The 20,058-nt window shown below is 35.8% G+C and overlaps 1 protein-coding gene across 4 annotated transcripts; it reads left to right on the top strand.

The window, feature by feature from the left end:
• Positions 1-803: 803 nt before the first annotated feature.
• LOC113226861 (protein expanded) lies at positions 804-20,055 on the top strand. Of its 4 annotated transcripts, XM_026459646.1 has the most exons (5): positions 7,935-8,108; positions 14,765-15,016; positions 15,734-15,813; positions 15,898-17,032; positions 17,657-20,054. In XM_026459646.1, the coding sequence occupies exons 1-5, from the start codon at positions 8,066-8,068 to the stop codon at positions 19,396-19,398; spliced, it is 3,252 nt and encodes a 1,083-aa protein (XP_026315431.1). In that variant the 5' UTR covers positions 7,935-8,065; the 3' UTR covers positions 19,399-20,054. The 4 variants fall into 4 exon arrangements, with proteins under 4 accessions (XP_026315430.1, XP_026315429.1, XP_026315428.1 ...); XM_026459645.1 differs by lacking the exon at positions 7,935-8,108 and adding an exon at positions 804-863 and having other exon boundaries at positions 15,898-20,055; XM_026459644.1 differs by lacking the exon at positions 7,935-8,108 and adding an exon at positions 7,594-7,839 and having other exon boundaries at positions 15,898-20,055.
• The last annotated feature ends 3 nt before the right edge of the window (positions 20,056-20,058 follow it).

The raw sequence follows: 20,058 nt of genomic DNA, 5'->3' as shown, positions 1-20,058 counted from the left end.
AATTATACAGGCATGTACAGTGTGTTCCCCGATTTCTTCGTCAATAGTGGACCGATTTTGAAAATTCTTAAATTGTTTAAAAGGGTGCACTCTCGAGGTACTCCCATTGTCACAAAAGACAGAATCTGATGAGGATCTGATGACAGGATCCCAAGGAAATCGAGGTAAATCCTCCAATTTTATAGGCATGTACAGTGTGATTGTTGAACTGCTACACATCAAAGGTTCTCGGATAGATAGACAAAAAATTGAAAGGATAAAGCAAAAAAACCAAAGGAAATAAAAACAAAGAAGTACAAAAAAATCCAAGGAAAGAAAAACAAGGAAATACCTACCTTAATGGATTCTTGCTAAACAGTAAGTTTGTAAAATTGCCATGGCTGGCACCGACTCCAAAAATAATTGATTAGATATTGTAAATATTTCAATCAAATTATTGTCACTTGGGCCTACTACAGCTATCCAACGGTATCGATTGATATTCTTTACGATTTTACTTCCTAGTAGCAAATCATCCCATTAAAAACGGACATCCGCAAAGTAACGCCTGAATCTATTAATTACTTAAATCATGTCGCACACTGAAACCCGTCACTAAACGAAAATTCGTTTTTTCAAATTTCGCGCTATGCTTCTCATGTGGTAAAGCTACGTCCAATGCACAAACACCCATGTCAAAAGTCTTCTTTGTTTTCGCTAGAAGGTACTAATGTCACTACTACCTTCGACGCAATGCGCGCGCTTCGTAACTGCTTTACCGACATTATCTCAGTAGTGACGTGGCTGTCAATCATGGTGGTATAGTCCCTCTGCGCAAGAGTGTCACTATTAGGATAAAAACGTTATTGCCTTAAGATTATGAGGTAAGTAAACAGATTGTAAGTGGAATGCCGTCTTTAAGTATTTAGTGTCTCTAATGATTTATGCCAATCACAAATATTTTAATATTTTAACTGGAATAGTGACATTATACAGATAATCCCATTTTTGCCTTAATTTGAAACGAAAATCGTAAATACTCTTAGGAAATACAGTCACGTTGTTATTAGCGCCGTTTTTGAGTTTACTGAACTGAGATAATTTTAAAATTAATAAATTGGTATTGTCATTTTATTACTAAAGTCTTCCTCACTTTTTGTATGTTTCATTAATCTTAATACTATTAAAACGAGAAATTAAAGAAAAACACAAACGTAAGTTTAAGAAACAAAATGGAGCGCATTACACTATCAATATTATTCGAGTGATACGACACACATTGAAGCATTATTGATTATATTGTTATCCATACCCGCAACATTATTCTCGACCACGATATGTACTGATTGTCTAAAATTGTAAATAATATTCTCCAACATGAATAAATTTATTTTAACTTAAGGTTTCCGAACAGAACCAATATTTGGACGTCAAGATGGACAACTAAGGTACAGTGGGTTTTGTATTTTAGTTATAAAATGTTTGCCATTTGGAACTCTTAAATTTGCCTAGTTACTTAAGTACTTTTTTTTTAGATTGCCAAAATGATGTTGCCAAATTCAAGAACGCTGAAGATGTTAAGATTAAGTCGGCAGGACAAATCAATTGAAAATAACCTGCGAAACTCGGCTTCACCTGAGAAGGAAAATAAATATCCTAACGATAATACGCGTAGCACAACTTTATCTCCACCAAAAAACAAATGCGAATTACTTAATTTTACCATGAAAGAACCATCTAAATTAACTTCTACAAAAGAAGACGTCAACCGACTTGTTCTTGAACGTCAATCCACCTGTTCTTGGGAATCATAAAGTAGCCATGATGAAGACTTTTCTCCAGCTTCAGACGATGATCAAGATTATGTTCCATCGGAGTCTTTTTCTAACGAAGATGAAATACCCGCTAAACGTGCTAAACTAATATTTCAATGTATGAAAATTCGGTAATTTTCCCAGACCAACAAACATATTTTTCTAATTTACAACAACTGTCTGCAAAAAGCAGTTCTCGTTCTTCTTTAAAGGAACGTGAAGATTGTGCAAAATCCTTATCAGGAACGTGTCGACCCAAATACGAAACCTGAATATTTATCTAGCTCCATCTCTTCGTCATATTCTGATTCCACTTCGGAAGACAAAGATTCTGAACAATCTTCATCAGTTAAGCGTGGTGACTCAAACATAAAATCTCGTTCTTCATCATCAGATTCTGAAAAGTCATCGGAAAGATCGAAAAAGATTGCTCCGATAATGCGTGATTCTAAAACATAATCTGAAGTTAACATGTCCTCAAAGCTAAGGCCCCCTTCAGTAAGTTCTGAATCCGTTTTGGACGATGGGGTATCATCTTTAAAAGCAAATTCAAAAGTTGTTTCAGCAACGGCAGGTCTTTCTTGAAACATGTTGCCACCCATCTAGCCTAGAATTTTTAAACACCCCAGCAATTTAAGCGATTCTTCTTCAGGAGAAGAAATTCCTTCTTTACCAAAGCTTAAAGAACCTTCCAACGTCAGCCCTCCTTCATCAAAATCTGAATCAAGAGATTTGGGTAGAAAATGTTCACCTATCAAGCATAATGTTACATCAGATTTAAATCAAAATCGCACAACAGACCAAGATTCTGCTACCATTGTTTCATTTTTACATTCCGATCTATATCTTAGCGAAAGTTCCACAAATGAAGACACCAACACTACTCCTATAATGAACAGCGATAGCCCTTGAAACTTGAGTCTCCATACTCTCCATCTATTTTAACTCAGTATCAAGAACCAATACGACGACGACGCCGAGACTCAAAATAAGAAAATAATTATTAAAACTCTGAGCGACTCCGGTTTGAAATATACTTCTACAAAAGGAAAGTTAGTAGAAGCAACAATAATGGGCAGACCTTGCGGTGACCATTGTCGTTTGAAATATAGCGAAAAAATCAACGAAGTGCAGCGTAAAAAGATCTTTGGTGATTATTGGGCAATGGGATTATTATCACGTCAGAGAGATTTTATAAACAGTCATATGACGTCTATACAACCGAAACACCAGTGCAAGGAAAAAGATAATACAAGAAAACCGAAACATGCATTTTATTTAGAAATAGATTGCAAAAAAATTCGAGTACGTAAGATGTTTTTCAAAAGTACACTTGGTATCAACGACAGGCCAATAAGAACAGTAATAGAGAAGAAACAAGGAAATGGTATGTTAGAGCCGGAAAAACGAAGCAAGCTAAACGTTTGCAATCATGGTCAAATTTCCGCAGGTTTACTAGCTGAAGTATGGAATCATATTAACAGAATACCAAGAATTGAGAGTCACTACTTGCGAAACCAAACGTCTAGGGAATTCATAGATGGGGGAAAAAATTTAATCTATTTGTATAATGATTACGTAGAAGAATGCGAAAAGGAAGATTTACCGTTTGTATTATACACACTTATCGTCTAATTTTTAAAAATGAATTAAAAATCAGCTTCTTTACTCTCAAAAAGGATCAGTGCGAACTATGTGTACAAGAAAAATACTTAACACATCTGATCGAAAAAGAAGAAGCCAGGAAAGAAAAATCTGCAGATTAAGAATTATGTAGCCCAAAATATATAGTTGCCACCAATGAGTAACAAGCTGTCTTGCCAGTCCCTCACGGCAATGTATTGGTGTTCTATTATAAATCAAAACTGAATTGCTATAATTTTACAATGTTTGAGCTTGGTACGAAAGATGTAGAGTGTTACTTTTGGAACGAAGTCGAAGGACAAAGGGGGGCCATCGAAATATGCATATGCGTATCAAAATTACTGTTTTTTACTTTTATATAAGATTTTTACTTGATGTTGAATAAAAGTTTTTGCAGTTTTGTTTAGTTATGTTAATGCTATTTTATGTTTATTTTATTAGCTAGCTTAAATTAGTCGTAAACATTACTTCTAATATTGTTGATTTTGTATTTTTGAAGATTTTTTTAATATATAAGATTTTGGTAAATACACTGATCTCAAGTGATACATCATGATAAGTTTTTAATAAAAGGTTATACAAAATTGTGAGAAAATTCGGAGAATTCAAATTGCTTTTTTATACAAGACTTATACGATACACTACGCTGCAGTGATTGTACGTTCTTGTTTAGTTATTTTAGATTGATTTTTGTTTAGATTGTTAGTTTAGTCTCAAACAATTGTGTTTCTGTACTTTTGTACCATTTTTTTTACCTAGTTAATAAGAATAAACCATTACTTTAAAAACCAGTAAATTACTTTAATAATTCATTAATTCATTATTTTAATTTCCAAAAATGTACTAAGATAGTGTCAGTTCATTCATTTACTGCAAACAGTTAACGAAATATTTGAAATGGAATAGTGACACTAAACAGAATTTCTTTTTAAAACTATCAAAATATTAATAGAAACTCAATATAATTTGACAAAAGTTAATTAATAGAAAGGCCATACTCCAAGACATAATATAAAAACATTAGGTCACGTATAACTTCTTTCAATAAAAAAATATTATCCTGACTTATTTTCAGAAATTTCTATCGCCATTTCCCGAAAGTTGATTTTGTGCATAGTGACAGTATTGGTTTCAATGTGCGATGTCATATTTTCATTCTGTTTATAACACGTAGATAAAACAATGAAAGTTCTCTATGTCAGAAGGGCTAAAATTGTAGGTGTTTTTAAACATTTTCTTTTCGTGTACATTATGGCTATTAGATATTGGCTTGATAATAATTAAGGTAAATCGGAGTTGAGCTTATGTATTCCTTTGAAAAATTTAGTTGAAATTGTTCGAATAACCATTATGAACAATTATCAATTTTTTTTAGTGACTCGGTGCACGTCACGTCAATTGGACATAGTTATGCAAACAAGAACCAACCCTCCTCGAGTGAAATTGAGTTATGTATTTAGGTAGAACACCAGACGTGTTCTTTACCAGCGTTTTCATTACAAAAACTAGAACTCGGTTGTCGTTAACTAAATAAAAAGATACATAATGTTTTCTATTGATTGCTATATAATATAACGAGCCCTGTACCCCACTACGGTGGGGTCGGGCTCGGCCTGCGGCGCGTGGTCGGGTTCAGATTACGGAGTATGCTCATGCTCTTCGATGGCATAGCGGTTAGTACCATAGGTGCATGATGAGGAGGTTCGATTGGGCCAATATAAGAAACGAACATTTCTAAGTTGGAAAATTCGGCAAAAGTTTGTTCGGATGTTTTTCACCCCTAAATACTTCTCTTTGGCATAGCGTCCAAAAAAAGGAAACTAACAGAGAGACGGTCGAGATACAACAACGCTATTATAAGAATCTCATCTCATTTCCACTACATCGGGAAGCATGCCTTACATTTTTACAGTTGAGAGATCTTGTATTCGTAATTTGTTACGCCTCCGTATATTACCTCCGTACGATGGCGTGCGGACGCTTCGGGCTTCGCCCTCCGCCGGCCTCGACCTATGGCCTCGGCACTTCTGTTTTTTTAAAAAAAAATAGTCCTTTAATGGCGGCCATATTTAAAAAAATTGCAAAAATATATTTTGACCACTAATTGTTATCGGACCAAGCAAAGCAAGTTTTTTCAACAGCCATTTACATAAAAAAAAAGAACGCGTGTATGGTGTCTATATCGAAAACCGGCGGAAATAAAATTTTTAAGACAAATTATGATTGAAGTCATGCCATTGTCAGTCGAATTAGAAGAAATTTTTTATCTACCGGCAAAAAAGTTTGTATGGTAGCCATATTGAAAAATGACGAAAAAGAAATTTTGACCGCAAATTCCTATTAAACACTCGTAGAGACGCCGAAATGCCGATTTTCAGTCGAATTAGAGCAAATTTTTATCTGCCGCTAAAAAAGTTTGCATGGCAGCCATATCGAAAAAATACATTTTGAGCGTAAATTATTATCAAATACCTATAGAGACCCCCCACATGCCAATTTTCAAAGAGATCAGAACAAACTTTTTTCTGCCGCCCAAAAACGCTTGTATGACGGCCATGTTTGAAAATGGTGAAAAACCAATTATGACCACAAATTATTATCAAGCACTCCTAGAGACACCCACATGCCAATTTTCAAAGAGATCAGAGCAATTTATTTTCTGCCGCCAACGAACGCTTTATGGCGGCCATATTTGAAAATAGCGAACAACAAGTTTTTTAAATTATAATCTTATAGAGGCCTCCACACATGCCAATTTTCAGCCGAATCAGAGCAACTGTTTCGGCAGCTATTATTAACAAAAAAAAAACGCCTATATGGCAGCCATATTTAAAAATGGCGGAAATAAACTTTTGACCCCAAATTATGATTAAGAACACCGAAACACCCCCGCATGCCAAGTTTCAGCCGGATCGAAGCAAATTTTTCTTTGACCGCCATTTTGAATTCGAACACTTTTTACTTTCGGCGGAAATTGACCAGGGTGTACCTCATAAAAATGCACAAATATTCCCTCCATATATTATAGTTTTTGCAGGCCGATGATCACTCTCTTCATATTTTCCACATTCAGGTCTTCTCATATTTGATTCTTTGCTTTGGAACCTATCCGCGTACTGTATAACTATCTTTTTACCACCATATCGAGAAATATGCGTTCTATTTCTATCAGTGAGAAAGAACTTATAGCTTTATACACATATCATTCTCAATGCTACACATAAGTCACGTTGTCTCAAATAACTTACCTATTTATTTCTTCTCACTGTTTTCTCAAAAATTTAATTATCTCGAAATAGACATTTTGTGGGTTGGTTCTAGTTTGCATAAGTATGTACAATTTATGAAGATGTTATTACAACAGTTGCAATAATACAATTGTATTTGTAAACAATCCCTACATCTTAAGGTACTTTTTAGGGCCATTAGCATATTATGATCGTACATTTTTCAGTCAGAAATTTTTCGAAAATTAACATTTTGTTCATGAACAAATAAAAAATCTCCTAAATATCTAAAATAATGGCGCAAAGAACAAATACAAAAATGGCTCATTGCATGCTAGTTACATGGTCACACTACGTCCATACCAAATTTCAATTAATTTTGTGGAATAATTTTCAAACTACAGTGGTTTTAGTGACTAGAATAGAAAATTTTCAAAAATAACATTTAAAAACATAACTTCTAAACCATTGACCTACCAACATTCTAAACTATTGTTTTCCGCGGAACTAATGTTTATTTTAAGTGGGTCATTCATTCCAATGTCCTCTATCTAAAAAACAATTTATCGACCACTGTAAATGGGCCACCCTGTTTAAGAACAGTTACACAGGTGAACCTTCAATTAATTAAATCTTTTTGATTCTGCTGCTGTAAAATAATATTTGACGTCATTAACAAGGGTAGCTATATCTATAGAATGTTGATGTTGAACTAGATATCAACTTAACTGTAAGCCAAACAAAAGATTAGAGGTGCTCATAGCCGGGTCATCAGGGCCTCGGAGCGTTTGGAAATTGTATTTATTTTAATGGGCAGAGGTTGACCGCGCGCATTCCGTCCGCGCGACGCCGTCGAGTCGCGTACCTACGGAGGCTCCAGCCTACAGCGGGCCTCGACTGGTACTCGCTCGCGCGCCACTATCTTGCCGCATTCCACAGAGCCGAAGTCGCGGTGCGCCCCGCGCGTGCCTTCGCCGACCGACCCACGCGCCCGCTTCGCCTCAGTCGTTCCATTGCGCTCACGAAGTTTGTGCGCCCCGGCGTCGATCACGTCACTTAGCCGCTCCATACGCGTGATCGCAGACCGAAGTGAAGTGAAGTGCTAATGGATGCGGTTAACGACGGAGTATAATATTGTTTACTGAGTTTAGCAACATTGGATTTGTCTATTCATGGTGAGTGAGTCGTGGACGTCAAAGACGCTTCGGACGACTACTGTGGATGCGCGCGCTTTCACGATGCGGCCACTTTCATTTCATACGCATAGCTCGAATTCCGCGCGCCCGCGCCGACCACACTGCGGCCGCTGACCCTGCGCCCGCATGTCCTTCCTCTAGAGCACCAGCACGGCCATGCTCACCAAGTTCGCATTGGTACCGAGTCGCCTTGCATTACAACTACATGCCGATGCATTATTGTAACACGATTGCTGTTACTGTAGTAGGTAACTACGTACGTTGTATCAATTAGATACCTTATAGTAAAAAAAACATAAAAGTAATTTGAATACATAAGAGTGTATGTTATACATGTACCTACTTACGTACGAAATTTGTTTTGTACAAATACATGAACTACGTAGGGACTGAAAAAATAGACAAAGTGTAGACAAGTAGGTAAAGAGAAAACCATAATATTTACATTGATAGGAAATGGCCAAAATACGACTTCCTTTGCGAAACACCTCAGATATCTACATTTCCATGAATCATTTCTACTAAATACATAAATTTAGGGTCTATGCCCGTATAGTATACTTCTACTTACAGCAAATAGAAAATTTGTATTTATGTAATTGACATACCATACTAAATACAGGTAATGTATATGATATGATGGCACTAGGGATTACGTATACATTGTATTTATATTGGTACCATTAGTAGGTGCTGACTATTATTTAGTACCTACTGAATAATTCTTAAGCAGGTATAATACGTATACCTATATACGTATTATACCTGCCTAAGAAAGGCTTACGTAAACGAAATACCTACGCCAACAATGTACGTTAGTACGTATCAAATGTAGTTAGATTGTTCTTCCTTCTACGTAGAGAACATTTTAAAACAATTACCTACAAGAAACAGGCAACAACAATGATAACAGCTATGAGACGTATTATAAAATTAGTAGTTTATGAAGAGCAGTTAAGTGAAAACGCTTTGATATGATGGTTAATTTAGGTGAACAATAAAACACAAACAACAAAATTAACTTGGGAAAAATGGGCAAACCAGTAATACAATTTTAAGGGAAATTATCTAAAGGTTCCGAAAAACAAATTACACTGATATTGAAAACAGCGAAATGAGGTTATCATAGTAATGAAGTTGCCTTAAAATGAGTTACTATTAATATAAATTACCTAATCATATTTAGCAAAAAATCAAGAGCTTGTTCAAATTACAATTCTATGAAGCTTAATGATTTTAATCTTCTGAAAGAAATACTAACTACCGAAAATACATATTCTGTAAAAACGTTTTTACCACACTAACAACCAACTTAATTTATGTTACTCGTTATAGATTTACTTTTTTAACTCTCAATTTTAATGAAAACAATTAATACCGTTCGGCCGTCAATGCGAGGTTCAAATGCGACGCCATCTTGACATTTTTTTTTATCGAGTTACACTACAATGCTATCAGTTTCAAATTTTTTTTATAAACGTGGTAGTCTTTCTGGGCAGAAACGAATATGATCGATATAGGTTAGAAGTCGCCACCACATTAAATTTTCGTAGTTACTGTTTTATATAAACGAGGAAGTCGTTTAGGACTGAAATTAATTTCCCTTACAACAACCCATTTTTAACCGCCTCCTTCCACTTTCAAATTATATATTTTTAAGAATATTTCTTTAATCCAAAGTCAGTAGCAGTAGAGTTCCTTGTGAAAAAGTACGTCCAGGGAAGTACTGCCACCTCGCCTATTTCTGCTGCTAAGCAATAATTTAAGCATTACTGTATTCCGGTTTGGAAAGGTAATGGTGCTGGTGAAATTACAGGCACATGGTACGTATCAATTTATGTCTCAGGGTGACACGGGCGCAGAGGCAGTGCCATTAAGATCTTTGCGATTTAAAGCTGTAAGTAACACTGCAACTGATATGGATAGGCGTGTCGCTTACCACCAGGCGCAGAAAAAAATATATGTATAAAATTAAAAAAAATTACAAAATTTGATAACAAGCAATTTAAAAAAATTATATAAAAATTTTTATATTTCGTATGAGTTGATATTGTCATTCCTAATAGTATTTTCGTACGATGGAATGGTTTAACAAGTACTAAAGTTTATGAAATATATAAGAGAGCTTTAAGTTTATAATAATAGATGATTTACAATAAAAATGGCTTATAATAATTTCGGCAAAATATAAATTAATTTGGTAGTAGTATAGTAGTGTTATATCAGCAAGATTTTTCGGAACTTTCAGTATTTCATTCTGTTGATTCCGTATTTTATTTGCATAAAAGTTTTTGGTAGCTTAGTAAATAACATAGTGATATTAATATTTTAAAAAAAGGTCATTTTTAACCGACTTCAAAAAAGGAGGAGGTTTTCAATTCGACTGTATGTTTTTTTTGGTATGTATGTTACGCGAAAACTCCGCCATTTGTGAATCGATTTTGATGATTCTTTTTTGTTGGAAAGAGGGTACCTCCATAGTAGTCCCATTTAATTTTGAAGAAAATCATCCACCTCTAAGGGTGGCTGTTCACGCATGAAGTTTCATTTTTATAAATAGCGCCTAAATTTTATTATAAGGAGCAATTATTTTAATGGTTGATTTTGCTATTCTCCAATTCAAGGCGTTTTTCTCTCTCAATATACTTTGAGCAGTGAGAACCGATCTTTATTATCTCCTGTGTCAAGTTCCGTATAGTGACGAACTAGGGGATGAATCCGGCGCACTTTCCGGTAATCGATTTCAGTAAAACTTAGCAAATAGATGCAATTCCACGTACTTTTGAGGTCGGTTTTTTTAACTCTCTGTACTGAGATTATTAATTTTGTTTTCGGTGCTTCTATTACTACTCCAATTCTAAGACTTACTCGGTCACAAATACATCTATTACATACATCGATAATTTACTCGTTAATTTATTATCATTATGCGATAGATGCCAGTTACTAAAAGCAATTATAATTTGCTGTGATTCGTATTGTCTCAAGAACCTACGGTAAAAAAATGTTTTGCTATTATCTTGATAGGTAGGCCATAGCAAAAGTTAATGTGTCAAAAATTTTTATAGAAAATTGATCCGTGTATCATCCATCCGTCTGGTTCATCTGGGTGGATCAAGACAGTTTCAACGTACAGCTTAATCTGTGGCTAAGTATATACTTAGGTACATTCGTTAATTTATGTATTAAGATTCCTAATTTTATTCTTTACCAATTAGGAATTTTCGGTTTTTTTACATTGGATGGGAAAATAAAGAAATATTACGATGTTTGCACTCGGCGATTCCCCCCACACTTACCTACTTCCCATTATGTGTACAGTAATACACCTAGATACCAACTCTTATTACAAAGACAGATAGAGATAGGTATACAGTAGTCTGTTTGTACACAGAAAAAAAGGAATTCTACTAATAAGAAAGAGCAATTTCTCAAAATATTTGCTAATTCTGAAAAAATATTTATTAAAAGTAATAAAATATTGTCATTACAAAAATACTGCTTATCTTTTTCTAATACAATTTTACTCTTAACTTTATTCTAACTTTTAGACAAATACCTTCACTTCAAGATTTTATTTCATTTCTAATCAATTAATTGGACATTACTTAAATCAAGAAATTTTTACATCAAATTTAAATAATCTTAAATGAATTCAAAATTTCTTGGGTGTATAATAAGAAAATATATTCTTAAACATAAAAATAAATAGTTTGCTATTCAGATTAATATTCTAAATTCTAGAGTATATTTTTAAAGCAACATTTCGTTGCGTTTTCATGTTTTCATAGTCAATGTTGTCGTGACATGTCGCCAAAGGCACACGCGGTAACGATTACTTATACTTATGCTTGTAATCATAAAAATCATAAACAGTCATTTATCCAAAGAAACAATACGTAGTATCTCTAGGTTGTTAGTGTGTTATTTGTAGCCAAAATTTAAGAAATTTGGTTTCAGCATGATATCAAACTACACTTGTAACAAGTACAACTTCAACATGCAATTAGTTCCATCGCGCCACTGCTAGATGGCAGTCAAATAATTAAGTACCGCTCAATTTTTCATTCTTTTCTTTTTCAAGTCAAAATCGGACATTTCTAATAACTAATAAATATTTTGTTGAATCTAGAGTAGCTTTGTGACTTGAAGTAAATTAATTTGCTCTTAAATTAAATATTTCTGTCTTATAACTAAAATACACTTTTGAGACGTTTTTTACTATTATCAAGTAATTATTCTCTAGCGTCTATAAGGAGAGGATCGTTTTGTTGGATTTAATAAATTTGTCTTCATAAAAATAATTTTGTCTTTTTCTAAGTAATGTGTTTTTACCATGTAGCTGCATCTAAAATATTAGATTAATTATTTTGGGTGTCTAAATAGTGCGCATTCCGGATCTGACGAAAGACATTATGTTTCTTGTGAAATTATAAACTTTGTAGAGTTGTGGAATGACTAGAAATCCGCAAACAAACGTAATACGCAAAAAAACATTTTACTAAATATGTAGAACATCTCAGTTACCCTAAGTGTTAATATTGATAAAATAAATGATTCATTAGCTCAATAAACAGCAACGACCACGACCGCATTCCGTCGATAGCACACTGAACAAGTAGATAAATAATACGATGGACGATATATATAATATAATATAATATATATATATATATATGATTATGTATTTGTGGAAGATAAATTTTCTATTCAATAATTACCAAAACAAATGCATCCACGACGACGTATCTTTTTAAAGAACATAAAATGTTGAGTGTGTGCGAAAAATTATATAGGGCTTATCAATTTAGATTACAAGTTCTTCGAAGTGTTCGCTATGATGCATGACATTTGTTACGAAACAGCTAGTCTGAAATAGTTTTAATTGGAATACCTTAAAAAAAAAAAAAAAAAAAAAAAAAGGTAGTAATGCTGGCGGTCTAGATTCAGCATATTAATTTCTAGGTTCATGTAGGTGACGTTATAAAACATAACTAAAAAAAAATATTTTATTAGTGACAACAACTTTTATGATCAATATCAAATAGAGATAGTTGAAAGATGTTTTTAGAAAAACCGCAACGCTCTATAAGCTACATAATGACGTCAATAGTGTGGTATGCGCTAAAAACCCGTATAATATCCGCGGCGAACGAACGTACGGGCTACTGTCGTTTATTGAGATGCCAAATTGTTTGGTTATTGCTCACGGTGAAATCAAAGCATATTGCTTGCAACTTTCGTCCGTTAATAAAGTTTTAGTGGATGTGAGTGAACTCCCGCGTGGTTTTGCTCATAAGTAGAAAGTTGATGAATTTACACAAAGCGAATGTAAGTAGACACGTCACTTATAACGAAATATATTTCTAAAACCGACTAAAATTACAAAATTAAATGTTGCATTATGGGATGGGATAACTGAAACTATTTAATACAACTCTCTGTAGTTACCAACTGATAATGCATAACGTGTTAATGCTGATTTATTTTAGCCAAGTCAAAACATAAATACGCGTACGTACAAACCGCCTGTCTTTCAAATTCCTTCCATTGTTATCCTGACAATTTGTGAGTGTCAAAAGCGGTGGAGGCGACGACGACGACGACGCGACGTCCATAGGTATGCGAGGACGCAATATGCGGCTGGCATAGGGGGAGGGGCGCTCGGCATCTGAAGGTCGTCCGCATTCCTCGCGTCGCCGTCCGCTGCTACCGCGCTTACGTAGCGCCCCCCGCCCGCGCCTCTACCCCCCGCCCCCCCCGCCCGCGCCTCTCCCCCCCGCCCCCGTTGCGCCCGCGTCGACCGGTCTGCCCCCGCCCCCTACTCCTAACCGCGCCGTCACAAAGTATCGCGCATTTACTAAAACAAAAAACATGTTCTTATGGCTATCAAGAGCTGAGGAGCCGCAGAGGTACCGGATGGGATGAAATTTATTCGCGTCTAGTTTTTTTGAACCTGATCTTGTGGTGCTACATTCCAACAATCGTATTGAATAGGTACATATTTATTCCTACTTATGAACACCTGAACTACCATCTAGTGGGCTTAAGTCGAACCATAAAAGAATATTTTTTTTAAATCAAGATACAAATTTTAAAATTAAAATCTTATTTTGACAACTACGGTGCCTGATATTGATGTTGAAAGTGTTGATTGCCAAACGGGTGTGAGCAATAAGTGCACACAGTTCCTCGTTTAAATTAAAAAAATTGTCTTCCCATACAAAAAACTGGGAGTACATTCCTTTTACAATTTTCCTATAAAAAATGGTATGTTAAGTACTAAACAAAGATGTTGGTTTGATCTCCTCTATTTATTTATCTATAAATTTGTGCTTTTTTAATGACACCACGTATAGAATCAATGGATACGTTCGTTTTTATAAAATAAACTAAATGGAGGTGATTGCATCGCTTTTGTTATGAAAAAAAAAACGCAGGCATGGCATGCAAACATCGAACAATGTAGTGCTCTAAAGCAGCAGGTAGCAAAAAGAAGATTGACGAAAAAAAGGTTGTGGAATGCACAGATGGTGCAGATCCGGACATTCCTGTACCCGCTGCTATAGGAAAGCACACGGAGGTACAGCGGATGCAAGTGCAAGTAGAATAAAACGATCTTCCTTATACTTTTAACTTAAAAACAATACTGTACTTCTGAGTATCTGTTAATTATAAAATAACTAGAAATTGTTTCAGTTTGCTTCCTTAATAAAAACTTATTATAATGTACCTATGTACATAGATTTAAGTGAAATAAATATTTGAAATAAATAAATAACTGACTGAGACTTGATATTGTGAGAGCGCATCAGATAAAATTACATTGTTATGGCATCGTGTAACTAAAATTACAGCATGGTAAAAATAATTCTTAAAAAAATATATGGTAATTGTATTACAGGGCACGTAACAGTGGTCTCGAGATGCGACATGCGCGCTCTGTGTTCGGTTCGCGGGCCGCTGGGTGGAGAGACGCGCGCGCTCGGTGCGGGCGCACGCCTCCTATCCCTTCGCATGCCCGGCCAGCCTCAACCGCTTCATTTCGTCGTCGAAGCCAAGGCGAAGGTCAAAGAACTGAAGGCTTTGGCCAATGCTCATGCTCAACTACAAGGCATGACCGACACAGACCTCTTCGGATTAGCCGTAATGCAAAGTGAGTATCAAAATTAATTGCTTCCCCGTGATGCATAGTTTATGTTTATGTTTTAAGAGTTTAGTCATTCTAAGGAGACATATTTATTGCCATTTCAGTTAGCTTTGTACGCATTTCTGCATACAACTTACAATATCTATTTCAAATCAGAAAGTCTATGCATACTTTCGTCGGAGTTCATTCTATACAGCAAAATTCTAAACAAAGTTTGACAGTAGCAGTTAATTTAAATAACAATACACTTAAATTACATAATTATAATTAAAATATTAAACTAAAATGTCAGCCTGATCGTACTTACTCCCCCAAACACCCAAGAAGTACCTACTCGTATTTATGGCGGCGCCGGCGTCGCGTTCCTACTCAGAAACATTCTGCCTATACAACCGAAATGTACTTCTTGACTAATCAATGTTCTGCCAGTACATAGGTGCATCTTAATTCTATCTACATTATCGGAAGCATGTGAAGAGTAAACTGTCCTTTGTGAGTTTACTGCTATAGGTATGCGTGCGTGCTCTTTAATACAGCGAGTAATCCCCAAATTTAAAAAAATATTACTTAAACAAAACAGATGTCACCGTGAACATGGAATCTGTAAAGAGCCCGAAACGTTGGTTTGTTTGAAAAAACAATTATACGCAATTTCAACCAGAAAAAAATAATTAGACTCGATACAATATTTTCAAAACTTCATACAAACTATTTTACTTGCAGATGGAGAGTACTTGTTTGTTGACTTAGAAAGCAAACTCTCCAAATATGCGCCAAAGAGCTGGAGGTCATCCCACACTCATGTAAGTTGAACCTACTTTGATAACATAGTTTGATTTTATGCTACACTGTAAAAACACTAAACAAACTTTAATCATCTGTTTCAGGGCTTAGACGCAAACGGGAAGCCTCTCCTTGAATTGCACCTCGTGGTTCAGTTTCATGTTGAGAGCCCCTTACTTTTACACGATGAAGTTGGTCGCCATCTCTATTTCCTACAATTACGTCATAATGTCCGATGCAGAGACACATTACCCGCTGAGGTACTTCTTCTGTTAACTGGGCTGGCATTGCAGGCGCAATATGGAGACGCTGACGGATACGCAGACCGGGACTACTTTAAAGTGGAAGATTATGCTCCAACGTCGCTCACAGGTGACTGGGTGGCCGCTGCAATGCGAGCATGTCACCGTGAACATCGTGGACTCTCCCGAATCGACGCAGAAAGTAGGTTTATACGTGAGGTGTGCCTTCTACCTGATACAATGAATTCTCATAGATATCGCTTGAAACAAAACAAATCGGAACCGGATCCAGGGACGATCTGGCTGTTTGTCACAGCTAAAGGCATTAAAATCTTACCTGATAATGGACCTGTTTCCAATTTCATATGGACCTCCATCGGAAAATTAAGTTTCGATCGGAAAAAGTTTGAAATACGGACTGAAGATGGAAAAATCACTTTATATTCGTCAAGTGAAGAAAAGTGTAAATATCTTTTCGCTCTATGCAAAGAAACACATCAGTTCTCTATGAAGATCGCACCTAAGTTTAAGGAGATATTAAGTAAAGAAGAAGAAGAAAGAAAAATTTGTTACGGTTATCCAAAATCACTTAACCTGCAGTACATCCAAAATAAAAGTGAACAAAGAATATCAGTCATTTCGTCTACAAGTTCAAATACTACGTCCGGTATTGTTAGTGACAGAGTACAATCTGAGGATGAATTGGAAATAATGATTGATTCACCTCCGGCACCGTCTACTGAAAGTTTGGCTTTCGCTCATTTATTAGATTGCACAAATGCTTATTTTATTCAGCATACTCCTGATGACAATAAACCTTTCGCCAAAACCTCATCGCTACAGTTGCAAAAAGCAAAATTACGAAACAAAAAGAATTTGGATGAAATTGACACTATTGTTAAAAACGATATCTCTACTGAAATCGGACAAAGTTCAAGAATGCAAATAGAAGAAACAATTTCTTTACCCGATCAAAGTATTACTGAAATCTCTACAGATAGTCCAGGACCAAATAAATTAAAATGTACTGGATCGCAATGTTCATCATCGTGTAGTACAGTTATTATGGCTCGAGCAGGTCTAAACACATTGAGTCGAGCGTCCGATGCTAGTAGTCTGGAATTGGGCTTCAGTCATACCACACAAAATTCCATGTTGAGTGATAATAGTACGGTTGGAACTAACATTGAGTATTCTCAAGACACAGCCTCAGCATTATATGATGGTCTAGGTCAGCCTATGACTATAGCTGCTTCTAGCGAAACCAGTGGCGTATACACAATGGGTAGTTCGGAACTGACTGCAAGATCAAAAATCGATGCACTGTCTGATGGTAGTAGAACTGATTACAATGGGTCACATTACGACAGTTATAAGCCATCTCCAGAAAATGACCTTGCCGAAATTGATAGTGTATCTTCAATATTAAAAAATAAGTCTGAGAGAACTAGTCAGTGCACTGGAACGCTAAGAATACAAACATCTAGGCCTAGTACCGATTGTGTAGATGGAGCAACTAATTTTCCAAAGGAAGAACATGCGAAAGAGAATATGTTCCGAGAAAGAACCAATTCAAATGTTAGCACTGTTTCTTTTCACGGTGATGGCAGTGATCCTACAGACAATACGCGAAATTTGCTGAGTGCAAGTGAATTAACTGATTTAATCGTCGGCCGCGGCGTGTATCCCAAAAGTCAATCAGTAAGTGACACGCTAGACTCTGTGTCGGATTATGTTAGACTACCTTTACCGTTTTCAGGCGACAGTTATCTTCAAGGCTACGAAGATACAGCTCCTTCCGATGACAATTATCCTGACAACTCTTTCTTTGATCGTCCACCAACGCCACCAACCAGAACAGACAGTCGTAAAATGCTTAATCTGTCTCTTCCGAACATACTTAATATTGATGAGAATACATCTGTAATGCCAAAGTTTCATGACAAACCCCCACCACCTTATGAATATAATCATAAAACGCTTTCGGCACAACTATCCACCCCAACTAAAGCACCACCGGCGTATCCTGGAACAGCAGTATCGTCTTTACCTTTAAAGCAACAGGGAGACAAAGAAGAAGTAGCTGCTAGAGTAGTAACGTCAAGACCTATGATTACAATTCTAAAAGCAGAAGCAGGTGAGGTTAATGCCTCAAGTGAAAGAACATTCGCTAGTCCAATGGTATTAGAACATCGGTTTCAAAAATCTAAACGCCACCAAGCGTCTAGTAGAAGAGCCGAAAGATCAAAATTGGCTCAAGGGATATGTAGCCTTTCGCCCTCGAGAGAATTGCCACCAACACATCACGGAGTAAACGCAAACGTGTTAGTAGCAATGATGAAATTACCTCCACCACCACCACCACCCAGACGTACGCGATTACCACCACCACCACCTGTTTCGCGGTTGCCTCCACCGCCACCTCCACATAATTCGATGTTCCATCAACAACTCTATAGCGATGTGGACTACGTTTATTATCCCATACAAGATCCAGCTATTTCACAACAAAACTATCTTGATCACAAGTTAACAGAATCACGGGTGTCAAATATGCACAAAAATAGCTTGCAATACAGAAGTACGCCATACCTATCTACATCACTATCAGCATCTTCGATGTATGGGTCAATTCAAAATCTTTCAGATTCATACGTTCAATTGCCTGGTACGCGTACTAGTTGGTACTCGTTAACAAGCAGAACCTCTCTCAGCAACCACTCTACAAACCTTGAACGACCTCCAATACCTACGCGATTGTCAGAAATCTCAAGTTTCACAAGAGCTAGATCACACGAAAACGTACTGAACGCTAAGGATCCTCCACCAGTGAAAATGAGAAGAATGCCTCCACCTCCGCCGCCACCCTACGAACATAAGAAGAAACTACCATCTCACCTTCAGGAACTGAAAGCTTCAAACTGTGTGTATAATGATGCAAATGTTGTGAATAAAGTGAAAGACGCAAATTGTGATTTAGATATAAAAACTCTTAGAGAGAAAAGCAAAAATTTGGATTTGCCCCTTATAGCTGCACTATGTAATGATCGATCGTTACTAAAACAAACAAAAGCTTTCGGTATGCCGAAGTTGAGCAAACAAACGTTTAGTGACTGTGAAAGTGAACGAAAGTGTGCAAAGTCTGTCCAAAGTACCACCGATAGTATAGATCTTAAGATTAAACAGGAAAGTAATATTAAAAGGGATATAACAGGGTCTCAAAAAAAAATTTTAATGCGAAACCCAACTGATAAGCTTCCAGCACTGCCGGGTACCGCAACTCATACTCCAAGAGCAATGTCTAACACCTATGTAATACATCCAAGTGTAGCTAAAACTAAAAAGATCCAACCCAATTCATGACAGACACTGTACTGTGAATCATTTGTGAATCCTTCCAGTGCTATTAGCTTTCATCCACCGATTTAGCCATAATAAAGACTGAGCTTAAAGCCCTCGATTGTTATAGTAAGTCTGCATTTCCTATTGTATTAGTTGTTGTTATTCTTCTCGATTTAATACATACAATCACATTCCGTAGATTAGATATTCTTACGATTATGTTCTAATATGTACTTTACTGATAAATTGTTTCGTAGATTCCTAATAAAAAATATCCATAATGTAACTATAAATAAATATCTACGTTACGTCACTTATTTATTACTCATAAAATATCATGACATACGTATATCACAAATTGAGTGAACTGAAAGATCTGCTATAAATTAGGTAGTGGATAAAACGTAATAAAATTGGAAAATAATTGTTTTTTTTTTGTAAAATTATCACCATTGGCAATATTCCTGGAGTCTTGATATTACTCTGTAGATAATATTGGTCGTCATATAGTCGTTATACTGTGAAAACCAATTAAATATCTGGATTTTTTACAGAAAATTACTTACTACAGAAATACGCAACTTAACTGCTTACCTATGTAAAATGCATATTTTTACATAGTTTCGATAAAACATATAAAAGAAATATTCAACTGCATTTATTTCAAAGAAATAATTGTTC

Source organism: Hyposmocoma kahamanoa, unplaced genomic scaffold (genome assembly GCF_003589595.1).
Source record: "Hyposmocoma kahamanoa isolate Upper Pololo Valley unplaced genomic scaffold, ASM358959v1 202, whole genome shotgun sequence".
Taxonomy (NCBI): domain Eukaryota; kingdom Metazoa; phylum Arthropoda; class Insecta; order Lepidoptera; family Cosmopterigidae; genus Hyposmocoma; species Hyposmocoma kahamanoa.
This window is presented reverse-complemented; position numbering and strand designations above follow the sequence as displayed.